This window comes from Phodopus roborovskii, unplaced genomic scaffold (genome assembly GCF_943737965.1).
Source record: "Phodopus roborovskii unplaced genomic scaffold, PHOROB, whole genome shotgun sequence".
Lineage (NCBI taxonomy): Eukaryota > Metazoa > Chordata > Mammalia > Rodentia > Cricetidae > Phodopus > Phodopus roborovskii.
In genome coordinates, this window is record NW_026126598.1 from 5,246,115 (window position 1) to 5,259,028 (window position 12,914).

A 12,914-nucleotide genomic window follows, 5' to 3' on the forward strand; every position below is an offset into this window, starting at 1 on the left:
TTACATTACTTATACAAGAGTTTATAGAGAGATAAGTCTAATTGTGAATAAGTTGGAATGCAATCTAATTCATTCATGGGCGGTCCCTACAGGCGAGCTCCCATGGTGTGCCACCTGGGTCTCCCAACAGCTCTGCCATTGGTTAAAAAGATGAGGTTGCTTACCATCAAGCAAGTGCGCAGGCGCGAGGAAGTCAACCGGGAGACCGGTTCTGAGTTGACGCATGCGTGTTGAGTCCTGACTCTTCAGCATGGGTTCCTCGCTCCCTGTTTTGTCTCTGCTGTGGCTCCTGTCCAGTCCCAGGCTTCAGCTAGGTCAGTGTGCTGCCCTGTTCCTGTTTCTCCTATCCATCCCCGAGCTCCTGAAAAAAGGACTACACCCAGCCTTTCAGATGCTGCCCCAGCCTCGGGGGGTTTGTGGGAATCTCGGGCTGCTTGCTGGGGCAGGCCGCCACGAAATTGCACAACTAAGGGTTTTAAAATCAGGGTCTCATCTAGTGCCTGGCCCTGCCCAGGCCGTTGAGTGCAGCATGCTGGTTTTCCTGTTTTCTCTGTCCCACTTCCCCGTCTTAAGCCGGTGTACTCATGTGTGATACATAGCTTTTACTTGTAGAAAGTTAGCTTTAAAAGCTCAAAGTCACGAAGTCACATACACAAAAATCTGATGCCATTTTCCCCCTTAAAACTGTCAGTACTCTATCATCTGCCTCTGGCTGTCCGGAAACTCACTCTGTATACCAGGCTAGCTTCAAACCCCCAGAGCTCGGACTTCCTCTGCCTACGGGTGCTGGGCTTACAGATGTGAGCCACCACCACCCAGCTTGGATTGAATTGTTTAAAAGACCTCTATGTATGTTTGTGAGCCACTGGTGACCCTGATGCTCATGGAGGTCAGGAAAACGTGGCAGTCTCTTTGGAACTGATGAAATATATTTATAAACCACTGAATGGGAGCTGGGGACTGAACATGGGGTGTGTGCAAGAGCGACAGGTGCTCTCACATGCTGAGCCATCTCTCTAACACCCTATTTTATCTTTGAGGCAGAGTAACTATGTTGCCTTGTCTGGCTATATGTAGAGAGCAGGCTGACCTTGAATTAATAGAGATCTACCTGGGCAGGCACTGTCTCAGATGATCTACAACTCAAGCCCTTGTTTGGGTGGTGGTTTAAAGGTCTTGGCTATATACCCAAGCCAGACTTGAGCTTGTGATCACCTGCTACAGGTTTCTTAGAGTTTGGATTATAGGCATAAAATAAAAAAGTGGCTTTGGGTTTTATTTTGTTCTAAAACAGGTTTTCACTATATAGCCTGAAAGTCACAGAGTTCACTTGCCTCTGCCTTCTATGTGCTGGAATTGGAAATATATGCCACCATGCCTAGCCTAACAATGACTGACTTTATTTTTGAAACAGTCTTACTATATAGCTTAGGCTAGCCTCGAACTCAAGATCCTTCTACCCCAGCCTCTCAACTCTTAAGTGCTGGGCTTACAGGTCAGTCACCCACCCCATATGTCTTTTTGTTTGTTTGTTTGTTTGTTTTGTTTTTTTGGTTTTGGTTTTTATTTTTCTGGACAGGGTTTCTCTGTATAGCCCTGGTTGTGCTGCTATTCTGTAGACTAGGCTTGTCCTTGAACTCACAGAGCTCCAACTACCTCTACTCACCCCCATCTCCACCCTATCCCCACTCCCTTCCATGTCCTGGGATTAAAGCTGTGTACCATCACCTCCTCAAATACCCCATATGTTTTTTAAAACATTTGTTTTTCTTTTGAGACAGGTCACACCCTGAAGCCCTGGTTGGACTGGGATCACTGTGTAGATCAGGCTGACCTCAAAATCACAAAGATCTGACCAGGTAGTGATGGCACATGCCTGTGATCCCACCACTCAGGAGGCAGAAGCAAGCAGATCTCTTTTAAGTTTCAGGACAGGCTCCAAAGCTACAGAGAAACCCTGTCTCAGAAAACAAAACAAAGCAAAAAAAAAAAAAAAAAAAAAACTCACAACGATCTGTCTCCAACCCCCAAGTGCTGGGATTAGAGGTGTATATCTCTATAAGTGGTGGACTTAAAAAACAGGGTTATGTATTTTATTTTTCCTTTATGTATAAGTATGCCTGGTGTGCAAAGGGAAAACAGTGTGGTCCCTAAAATAATTTTTAAAATTATAGTTTGCTTGTTTATCTTGTAATTGTTTGAATTCCTTTTTCATTTGAGATTTCCCTACTTAACTCATTTCCCCTCTTGGAATTATTCCAGAAATGGGTAGAATTGTGTCAGAATGCGAAGAGAGCTAAGTACACCTCCCTGGAAGGCTGGGTGTGGACATTCATCCCTTTAATCCCAGCTCTTGAAAGGCAGTCAAGCAGATCTCTGTGAGTTCCAAGGTAGCCTAGTCTACATAGTGAGTTTCAGGCCAGGGTTGGAAGGAAGGCAGGCCCAGTGCCACCTCGTGGGTACCAGGTACACACACAGTACACTTATGTACATGCAGACAAACACTCATAAGATAAAAATATTTTTGGTACACACCTTTAGTCTAAATACTCAGGAAGCAGAAACTCTGTGAGTTTAGGATCAGCCCATTCTATATAGTGAGTTCCAGATGAGCCAGGTCTGCAGAGTAAAGCTCTGTCTCAACAACAATAATAAAAGCTTTTTTAAAAATGATGAGGCAGTGAAATTTTATGTCCATATATTTGCATGAATTACTCCTACCTGTCCTGTTCTGCAGGAAATGCTCAGGCTCCAGCCATGGTGCAACTGCCAGATGGGCGATTTTTGATGGGGACAGATGCTCCAGATGGCAGAGATGGTGAAGGGCCTACCCGGGAAGTGACAGTAAAATCCTTTTCCATTGATGTATTTCCAGTCACCAATAAAGATTTCAGGTATTTGGAAGTGTATTTTTTTTGGGGGGGGGGTTCTTTCTGATCTTTTCTAATTCTTTTGGTTTGGTTTGGTTTGGTTTGGTGTTTTGAGGCAGGGTTTATCTGTAGCATTGGAGTCTGTCCTGGAACAAGTTCTATAGACCAGGCTGGCCTCGAACTCTGCTTTTCCAGAGGACCTGGGTTTAAGTCCCAGCACCCACATGGCAGCTCACAACTCCAGTTCCAGGGCATTTGATATGTTCACACAGACATACATGCAGACAAAATGCCACTGTACATAAAATAAAAATAAACCATTTTTTAAATTATTTTATGAACTTTATGGTTAGGGACTATATTCAAGGGATGAAGCATTAGGAAAGTTGAGAACCACTGCTGTACATGAGTTTCTGTCTAAACAAAACAAACAAACAAAAAACCCCACAGAACTACATACTCAAAAGTGGGATTTTTTTACTAACGCATAGTCTAATTTTATAGAAAAATCTGGTCAGGTGTGTTAGGATAATCTTGGTGTTGCACAAACACACAAATCTAAAGTAGCTTGGCAAGGTAATTCTATTTGTTAAAAAGGGTGCACAAGCCCCAAACCAGACTGGCAAACACTTTACCAAGATTTGTTTCATCTTTTATCTCAGATGTTTGTTGTGACTGCATCTACTTTGTAGAAGCTGGACTTCACACCCTGATTCAGGAATTTTGTCCTTGCAGGCACAACTCTAAGAAAAGAAAGGAAGAAAAAAAGAAAGAAAGACAAACCTAACTACCTTCTACAGAAAAACAACAAAACAAAACAAAACAAAAACACTGCCTTTCATAGACTAATGGGAAAAAGAAAAACTTTGTCACAGGTGTCAGATTAATTTCTTAAAGCTTGTGAAAAGTCTTGCTGGACAGAAACATAAGGCTTCCTGGGGCAGAGGATGGTAGGGATGGGTATAGAATCCTAGCCACTGAGCCAAATGAACACTCTTTTCCCAGGGAGTTTGTCCGGGATAAAAAATACCAGACTGAGGCTGAAACATTCGGGTGGAGCTTCGTCTTTGAGGATTTTGTCTCCCCTGAGCTTAGAAGTCAAGCAAATCAAATGCCGGTAAGAGGGCCTGGATGGGGATGGGGGCACCTGGGCAGAGTCATCTGAGGGAGAGGGGAGGGGTCCCCTGGATGTGTCGTGGAGGATCAGACTAGGGACCTGAGGAGAAGCCAGAGAGAATACACACTACTCAGGTTAACACCACCAGTCAGAGTGGTAACCACCAGGCCTGGTGATGAATGCCTGAAAGTCTAGTTACTTGGGAGGCTGAGGCAGGGTAGCAAGATCAAGGCCAGCCTGAGTGGTTCAGGGAGACCCTGTCTCAAAATGGAATCTTGAAAAGGGGGCTAAGTGTAGCTCAGTGGCAGAGGGCTTGCCTACTCCCATGTACAGAGCTGTGAGTTCAATCCCCAGTCCTGGAAGTGGGGAGTAGGAGAGGACAGAAGACAGAAAAAGATACCCTCCTACTTTGGCTTTGGTTTTTTGTTGTTGTTGGGAGGTATCTGTTTTAAGACAAAGTCTCACAATGTAGACCCTGGAGCTTGGGCTGGAGCTCAGAGAGATCCTACTGCCTCTGCCTCCGTGGCGTTGAAATTACAGCTGTATTGTACTGGGTGTAGGTGCTGCTGGTGACCAAAACCAGAACTTCATGCATGCTAGGCAAGCACTCTGCCAGCTGAGCACGCGCCCAACCCCAGAGTATCTTTATGTCATTACAGATGGTTGTGAGCCACCAAGTGGGTGCTGGGAATGGAACTCAGGTCCTCTGGAAGAGTAGCCAGTGCTCTTAACCTCTGAGCCAACTCTCCAGCCCCCCAATCCCATAGTATCATTTGAAAATATTCCATCCATAGCCAGGTGGTGTTGAGTACACATTCAATTCCAGACTTAGAGTCTCTGAGTTTGTGGCTAGCCTGGTCTACGTAGTGAGTGTCAGTAGATTCCAGGCCATCCAGGGCTACATAATGAAACCTGTCCCAAAACAACAAAAAAAGATTCCATCCATGGCCCAGTCGTGTTCCGCCTCCAGTCCAAAAGGGTTCTTTGCTGGGTCAGATTGTCTCGCCCGCCCTCATGAAGTTTCTGTCTTTGCAGTCTCTTCTCTGGTGGCTACCAGTGCAAAAGGCATTTTGGAGGCAGGTGAGTATTGGTTCCTTTGCCTCATTTTCTACTACTGCACAGTTTCATTTCATTTCGATGAATCCCTAGTCCCTAAAAACACCAGGAATACTGGGGTGCTTTTCTCTGTCTTGGTTTTGAGACAGGGTCTCTCACTGTGTAACCCTGGAACAGTCTGTATGTAGATCAGGCTGGCCTCGAACTCAGATCGCCTGCCTCTCCCTCTGAGTGCTGAGAGTCAAGGCGCACCACCAGGCTTGTCGGGAAATGCTGTTTTAGGCAATGAGTAGGACATTGCAGGAGTAACCCTGTTCCTTCTGCACTAATTCTTTTCCACGTTTCCTACTGCTCTCTTTAAGAAGACTCTTTCTGACTCCCTCCTCCCTCCTCTCATGGCATCTCACTCTGTAGCCCAGGTTCCTCCCTCCTCAACCTTCTGGAATGACAGGTGTGTGCAACCACTCTTCTCCTTGTCTCTTCCGTTTCTCACTCACTGCGCCATCTTTCCTGATGTCCTGTAAAAGCTGAACTGAGTCACCCCCACGCCAAGCATTTTCTAGCCTTTCCCTAGATCCCGGATGCCTAGCTCACTTCACCCTGGCTATCAGCCTGCAGGTCCTGGCTCCGGCATCCGAGAGAAACTGGAACTTCCGGTGGTACATGTGAGCTGGAACGATGCTGGCGCTTACTGCGCATGGCGGGGAAAGCGATTGCCCACAGAAGAAGAATGGGAGTTTGCGGCCCGAGGGGGCTTGAAGGGTATGTGAATGCCAAGGCCGTTCTCTTGCTCATCTTCCTGCCCGGCCCTGCACTGGGGCTTGAAAGGATGGGGAGAGTCTGAGTCCCCTACTGTAGTGATTTTTAACACAGGCTAGGGGCCAATTGCAGTTTCTGTAATTTTTATCTCTGATCCAGTTTAGACCAGTCACCTACAACATGACATAAAAGGAATTACAGATGTTTGTGAGCTGTCAGAACTGAACTACATTCTCTGGAAAAGTGGCAAGCATGCTTACCTGCTTAGCCATCTTGAAGCCCTAAAAAATATTCTTAGAAAGCCAGACATAGGGGCTAGAGAGGTGGCTAGAGAGTACTGACTGCTCTTCCAGAGGTCCTGAGTTCAATTCCCAGCAACCACATGGTTGCTCACAATCATCTGTACTGAGATCTGATGCCCTCTTCTGGCCTGCAGGCAGACATGCAGGCAGGAAAAACTACACCTTAAATCCCTAAACTCTTGGGAGACAGACACAGGAGAATCTCTGAGTTTGTCCACAGAGTGAGTTCCAGGACAGGACAGCCAAGGCTACACAGAGAAACCCTGTTTTGGGGGGAAGGAGGGGAGAGGCAGAGAGGGGAGAGGCAGAGAGGGGGGGCAGAGAGAGAGGGGGGCAGAGAGAGGGGGGGCAGAGAGAGAGGGGGGCAGAGAGAGAGGGGGGGCAGAGAGAGAGAGAGGGCAGAGAGGGGGGGGGCAGAGAGAGAGAGGGGGGCAGAGAGAGGGGGGGCAGAGAGAGGGGGGGCAGAGAGAGAGGGGGGCAGAGAGAGAGAGAGGGGGGCAGAGAGAGAGAGAGGGGGCAGAGAGAGAGAGGGGGGGGCAGAGAGAGAGGGGCAGAGAGAGAGGGGGCAGAGAGAGGGGGGCAGAGAGGGGGGCAGAGAGAGAGAGAGGGGTTTCCCTCTGTAGCCCACCAGGGTGGCCTGCATTCACTGTGTAGTCCCAGCCATCCTCCTGCCTTAGCCTCCCAGTGGCTATAATGACAGGTGTAGTGGATGACAGGTGTAGTGGCACAGGCCTTCAACCCCAGCACTTGGAAGACAGATCTCTATACGCTTGAAGCCTGCCTGGTCTATATAGTCAGTTCTAGGCTAACCAGTGTCACACAGTGAGATCGACCTAGTCTCAAAAAGAAAATAGTAACAATAATCACATCTGTGATCCACCACACCTAGCTTAAGTTACATTTGAAAAAATACAACTAGAACAAAATAGGGCAAAGAAGAGTTACCAGAAACCCTTCTCCTTTTCCACGGGGGATCAAAGAGTCACAGCACTTGGAAGGCTGCGGCAGGAGCATCACAAGTGGGAGGCAGGAGAGTCACTGGCTTTGGTCATAAATCTGTCGTCCTGCAGCCCTGACAATGTAAACTGTCCTTGGAATGGGAACCAACGTCCCCATTGCTTTAAATGCTCCTATGCTCTTTATGAGCACAAGGTTCTATCACTAGTCAGTTTTACGTTACTTTATTTTATTTTATTTTACTTTCTGGCTTTTTGAGGCAGGTTTCCCTGTTTAACAGCCCTGGCTACCCTGGAACTCACTCTGTAGATTGGGCTGGACCCCTGAGTGCTGGGATGAAAGGCGTGCCCCACCACTGCCCAGCCAATGGTCAGTTTTAAATTATGGCAAATGAGGTTCCTTCCTACCTGTTCATGATTGAACTTTTAAATCCAACCAGCAAGTTCCCCATGCCTTCTCCTCGTTGTCTGTGTGTACCTCTGCCACACTCAGATTCACAGGACCAGCTGTGTCATGTAATTCTGTCTGTTGTTTCCCAGGTTAGGGGAGGACTATGACAGAATGGAAGGAGTGACGTCAGTCAGTGTCTCTCACACCTCCTGTCTTCCTTTTGGCTTCCTCACTCACTGTTTTTCTTCTCACCCAGTTTTTTTTTTTTTTTTTTTGTCCCTTTACTGTCCTGTAGGTCAGGTTTATCCTTGGGGGAACCGGTTCCAGCCAAACCGCACCAATTTGTGGCAGGTAAGTCCTGTTTCCTTCCTTCCCCAAGCCTTACAGAGCCCTGCAAAGGCAGTTTCTGTCCCTGGTGGGACCCAGTGCTGTTTGGAACCCTGCTATGGACCCAGATGGCAGTGCCTAGCAGGGCCTGGTGAGACAGGTTTGTCCTCCCAGGAGCAATCCCAAGCTCAAGGTCTTCCTAAGCAGCTGACTCAAAATTTCAAAATGGAACACTGGGTATTGGTGTCGGACGCCTTTGATCCCAGCACTCAGGAGGCAGAGGCAGGCCTATCTATGTGAGTTCCAGGCCAGCCTGCTCGACAGAGTGAGTTCCAGGACAGCCAGGGCTACACAGTGAAACCCTGTCTCGAAAAGCAGAAAGAAAGAGAGAGAATACAAGGGACTATCACATTGTTAAGCAAGTCACAGCCTAGTCATCTTCCCTTGTGTAGAAGCTTCTCCAGTGGAGGGGCACCCAAACTGCAGTTTGTGTGTTGTGCATATGTGTGACTTATGCATGTGGGTGCAGGTGTATTCATGTATGGTATCTTCCTCAGCTGCTTCTCCACTTTGTATTTTTAGTATTTTAAAATTCTTCAATTATGAATCTGGGTGTGGTGACTTATGCCTCTATTCCCAGCACTCAGGAGGCAGAGACAGGCAGACTTCTGAGTTCAGGACCATCCTAGTCTACAGAGTGAGCACCCAGGACATGGGTGCTAGAGACAGAACTCAGGTTTTCTTGGGTCTTTCACAAGCACAGTGGTACAGTTCATGCTTTTTTAAAAATATTTATTTATTTTTATGTGCATTTGTGTTTTGTCTGCATGTATGTGTAAATGTGTATATAAGGGTGTCAGATCCCCTGGAATTGGAGTTACAGACAGTTGTGAGCTGCCATGTGAGTGTTGGAAATTGAACCCAGGTCCTCTGGAAGAGCAGCCCATGCACTTAACTGCTGAGCTCTCTCTCCCGCCCTGAGTGCATGCTTTTACCTGAAGGCCACTCCACAGTGTTTTTGGAGACAGGACTTCTCAGTGGGAGAAGGAGCTCATCATTTCAGCTAGACTGCCTAGCTGAAATCCCCAGGATCTGCCTGACTCTGTCCCCCAGAACCAGAGTTATAAATACATGCCACCATGCCGAGCTTTTGTTTGTTTGTTTGTTTTGTTTTGTTTTTTAAGACAAGATTTCCAGTTCTGGCCATCCTGGAACTTGCTCTGCAGACCAGGCTGGCCTTGAATTCACAGAATTCTGCCTGCCTCTGCCTACTGAATGCAGGGATTAAAGGCATGTGCCATCACCACCCAGTAATGCCAAGCTTATATATGGGTTCTCAGAACATGAACTTGGTCCTCATGTTTACATAGCAAATGCATTTCCCATTGAGCCATCTCCCCAGCTCCTGAACTCTGGTTTTGATAAGAAGAATAATGAAATTGATCAGATCACATGAATAGTTGTAGGTGGTGTGTTTAAGTAAAAGCAGGAGATATGAGACAGTATGGACTCCTGGGCAAGGGATGCCTCTATCCTGGGCAAGGGATGCAGGACATAGATGGGTGGAGACAGCACTCTTTCCAAAGCACTATGTAAGGGAACCTGAGGTCACTATCCTTCCCCCAAGAAGCAGCAGAGTGGAATGACCCTGGTTCCCCTCAGGGCACACAGGAGCACCCGCTTTGGAACAGGCTGATAAATCTTCCACTTTGGTTGTTCTTGCCAGGGAAAGTTCCCCAAGGGTGACAGAGCTGAAGACGGTTTTCATGGACTGTCACCGGTGAATGCTTTCCCCCCACAGAACAACTATGGTAAGACCTCCTCTTGCACAGTATCTGACAAGGTGGCAGGATAAAATCTCCGCCAGCCTCCCCAGGCCATTTGGTGGGTGGGAGAGAGACCCCTGCTTTACCACCTAATGATCTACTGCTACACTATAGGACTATATGATCTCATGGGCAATGTGTGGGAATGGACGGCGTCCACATACCAGTCTGCTGGCCAGGACATGCGTGTCCTCCGGGGGGCATCATGGATTGACACAGCTGACGGCTCTGCCAATCACCGGGCTCGGGTCACCACCAGGTAAGGGTCTCAGGTCAGGGACCACAGGCATCTGTAGCCATGGCTGCCGGTGTGGATGTTGGGCTCCATGAGCCCAGAGCTTCAATCGGTGCAGTTTCTGCATCCATCCCATTTTTTTACTTCAGTCTCTTCCTTGCCCACCTCTTTGAGTATCTGGTTCACACTCCTCACCCTTCTTGCATATCCTTCCTCCACTGAAAGTTGAGCAACCCAGCACTGCTGGCCATGGGAAGTACACATGGGTACCTGAGACAGCCAGGGACCCCTTCCTGAGACTCACTGGAACTAGAGGGAACTGTCTGGCAACCTTGTACTACAAGTTTCCTTCTCACATGGAGCAAGGCAGAGGAAAGGAGACAGAATTGCACATCAGTAGGTCACAGCCAGAAGACAACATGTATTAACCTTCTCATCCAAGACAAGTGGTGGTGGCGCATGCCTTTAGTCCCAACACTCGGGAGGCAGAGATAGGCAGGTCTCTATGAGTTCAAGTCCAGCTTAGTCTACAGAGCTAGTTCCAGGACAGGCTCCAAAGCAACACAGAGAAACCCTATCTCGAAAAACCCAAAACAAAACCTACTCATCCAGCTGCTGGATGCACAGAACATCATTGGTTATAGTCATTTTGTCAATGAGGTGCTGGGACTGCTCATCTCAAATGGAGTTATCAGTGGTGGCTCCCCCAGCATCGAATTCCAGTCTTTGGGACTTCTGCTTTATTCACTGTAAGATTTGATTTGGTCGACCTTGGCCAAGACTCCTTAGGCCTTGTAGTTTCAGACTGTAGGTTTGGAAGATGGTGAGGCCCTGCCTGTCAGAGCTGATTAACTGCTGTGTATTAGTCAGGGTTCTCTAGAGTAACAAAACTTAGTAAATGAATCTCTACCTATCATCTATCTATCTATATCTGTATCAAGATCTATAGTTCTATACAGGGAATTTATTAGTTTATTAGAATGACTTATGTACTTTGGTCCAGCTAATCCAATAATGGCTGCCTGTATAGAAGGTCCAAGAATCCAGTAATTTTCCAGTCCACAAGACTGGATGTCTCAGCTGGTCTCCAGTATACACTGGAATCCCAAAGTAGTAGGCTCTTGCAGGCAAAGAGCAAATGCTTTTTTCTTCCGTGTCCTTATATAAGCTCCTAGCAGAAGGTGCGATCCAGAACAGAGATGGGTTTTCCCCATTTCCACTTCAAGTTAAGCTAAAATCCCTCACAGGTGTGCCCCTCCATTTTTAAGTTTTAGCTAATTCCAGGTGTACTCCAGTTGACGTTGACGACTAAAAGTCACCACCGCATGCCGTGACACTCATTTCTCCCCTCATTTCTCAACACAGGTGTGTTGAGCTGTGATCCTTATCTTAGAGGAGGAGCTACTTGCTCATCAGTGGTCACTAAGATCATCTTCCATTGCAATCCTCTGGTCACTCAGCTCTCCACTCTGTCCCCTTACTGCTTATGGCATGCTAGCTGACTTGCCTTCAAAGCAACTGGGTTAGTTACTATTTGGTTGCTGTGAAGAGGCAGCCATGACCAAGGCAATTCTTATAGAAGAAAGCGTTTAACTGGGGGCTTGCTCACAGTTCTAGAGGCTTAGTCAACGATCGTTGTGGCCAGAAGAAGACCAGCATGGAACTCGGGCAATAGCTGAGAGTTTTACATCCTGAAGGGGTGAGGGGAGAGACAGAGAGACAGACAGACAGACAGACAGATGACGGACGGACGGACGAACAGACAGACACCGGGCCTGTTGTGGGCTATGAAATCTCAAAGCTAACCCCTAGTGGCAGTTCCTCCAAGAAGGTCACACCTACTCCAACATGGCCACACCTCCCAGTCCTTTTCAGATAGTTCCACTACCTGGTGACTAAGCATTAAAATATTTGAGCCACTCTCATTCAAACCTCCAGACCAATTCCCGCCTCAGTAGACCCCATCCCCAACAGTATGCATATTCTCTCCCTGCTTTGCTACAGGATGGGCAACACTCCAGATTCAGCCTCAGACAACCTGGGCTTCCGCTGCGCTTCCAGCACAGGGCGACTGAAGGAGGATCTGTGAGCATCCAGACAGGGATAGAGAAAGCCCACCCTCAGTACTGTGTCTCCCTGACCACGTACCAGAGGCATCTGGATAGCAAGTTCTTCATCAGCCTTTGGGTGACCTCCGTTTGAGCCCTTTCTGTCCGGCAGATGCTTCCCAAGGGCATAAGAACACAACCCCAAGAGGAGGCTGCCATATCCTGGGAGAGGAGGGCCTGGGTGACCATGGCTGGGAGCTGGGTGTTTCTCTAAAGTGCAGTATTAAGGACAAAGGAGCCAAGCACTCGTTCTCCAAAAGACAGTGATCGAAAAATCTCTCCCTTTTAGCCAGGTGGTGGTGGCACACACCTTTAATCCCTGCACTCGGGATGTAGAGGCAGGTGGATCTCTGAGTTCGAGACTAGCCTGGCCTATAGAGTGAGTTCCAGGACAGCCAAGGCTACACAGAGAGACCCTGCCTCAGCAAACTAAATCTCTTCCTTTTCTTTCTCCCTGTCTGATTGAGCTTTCACTTCTCCTGGGAAATCCTGTAGAAGGAAAATGCTTCTCTTATATGATGGTGCCTAAAACCCCTCTGAGGGACCCCAGGCTCCCTGTCTGTTATTTGAAACAGGATGCTCACCATGCGGCCAGGTGGGCCTCACTCTCAGTCCTCTGGCCTCAGCTTCCTGGGTGCTGGGGTTATACATAGTGCACAATATTAAAATACTCTGGTAGAGCAATAATGTGCCAGGTGAAGCTGTGCATTGTGGGAGTAACAAGGTTGGTGCTCCTCTAGGAAGACAAATGTCAGAAGCTTTCCCTCTGAGTGTTAATCATATAGGGGCTTCTGCAAACATGTCCCTGGAGAAGAACTGGATCCCCTGAGGTCAATAAACTCTGCATTTGTATATATCCTGAAGTCCACTTTTTTTTAAATTGTAGTTTGAGACAGGGTCTCATGTAGTTCAGGCTGACCTCATACTCCTTGCGTAGCCAAGAATGACCTTGAACTCCTGATCATCC

General features: G+C 47.7%; 1 protein-coding gene across 1 annotated transcript; it reads left to right on the plus strand.

The window, feature by feature from the left end:
- Positions 1 to 185: 185 nt before the first annotated feature.
- Sumf2 (sulfatase modifying factor 2) lies at positions 186 to 12,793 on the plus strand. Its single transcript, XM_051205001.1, has 9 exons — positions 186 to 314; positions 2,738 to 2,894; positions 3,876 to 3,987; positions 5,023 to 5,067; positions 5,655 to 5,805; positions 7,747 to 7,802; positions 9,505 to 9,589; positions 9,719 to 9,863; positions 11,844 to 12,793. Exons 1-9 carry the CDS (start codon positions 251 to 253, stop codon positions 11,926 to 11,928), a joined length of 900 nt encoding a protein of 299 aa, XP_051060958.1. The 5' UTR covers positions 186 to 250; the 3' UTR covers positions 11,929 to 12,793.
- The last annotated feature ends 121 nt before the right edge of the window (positions 12,794 to 12,914 follow it).

Bases quoted from the DNA above. Each gene is read 5' to 3' on its own strand.
- Sumf2 (XM_051205001.1), top strand. From the start codon at position 251: ATGGGTTCCTCGCTCCCTGTTTTGTCTCTGCTGTGGCTCCTGTCCAGT. The intron at 315-2,737 runs GTCAGTGTGCTG...CCTGTTCTGCAG, and splicing joins CAGTCCCAGGCTTCAGCTAG to GAAATGCTCAGGCTCCAGCC. The intron at 2,895-3,875 runs GTATTTGGAAGT...CTCTTTTCCCAG, and splicing joins GTCACCAATAAAGATTTCAG to GGAGTTTGTCCGGGATAAAA.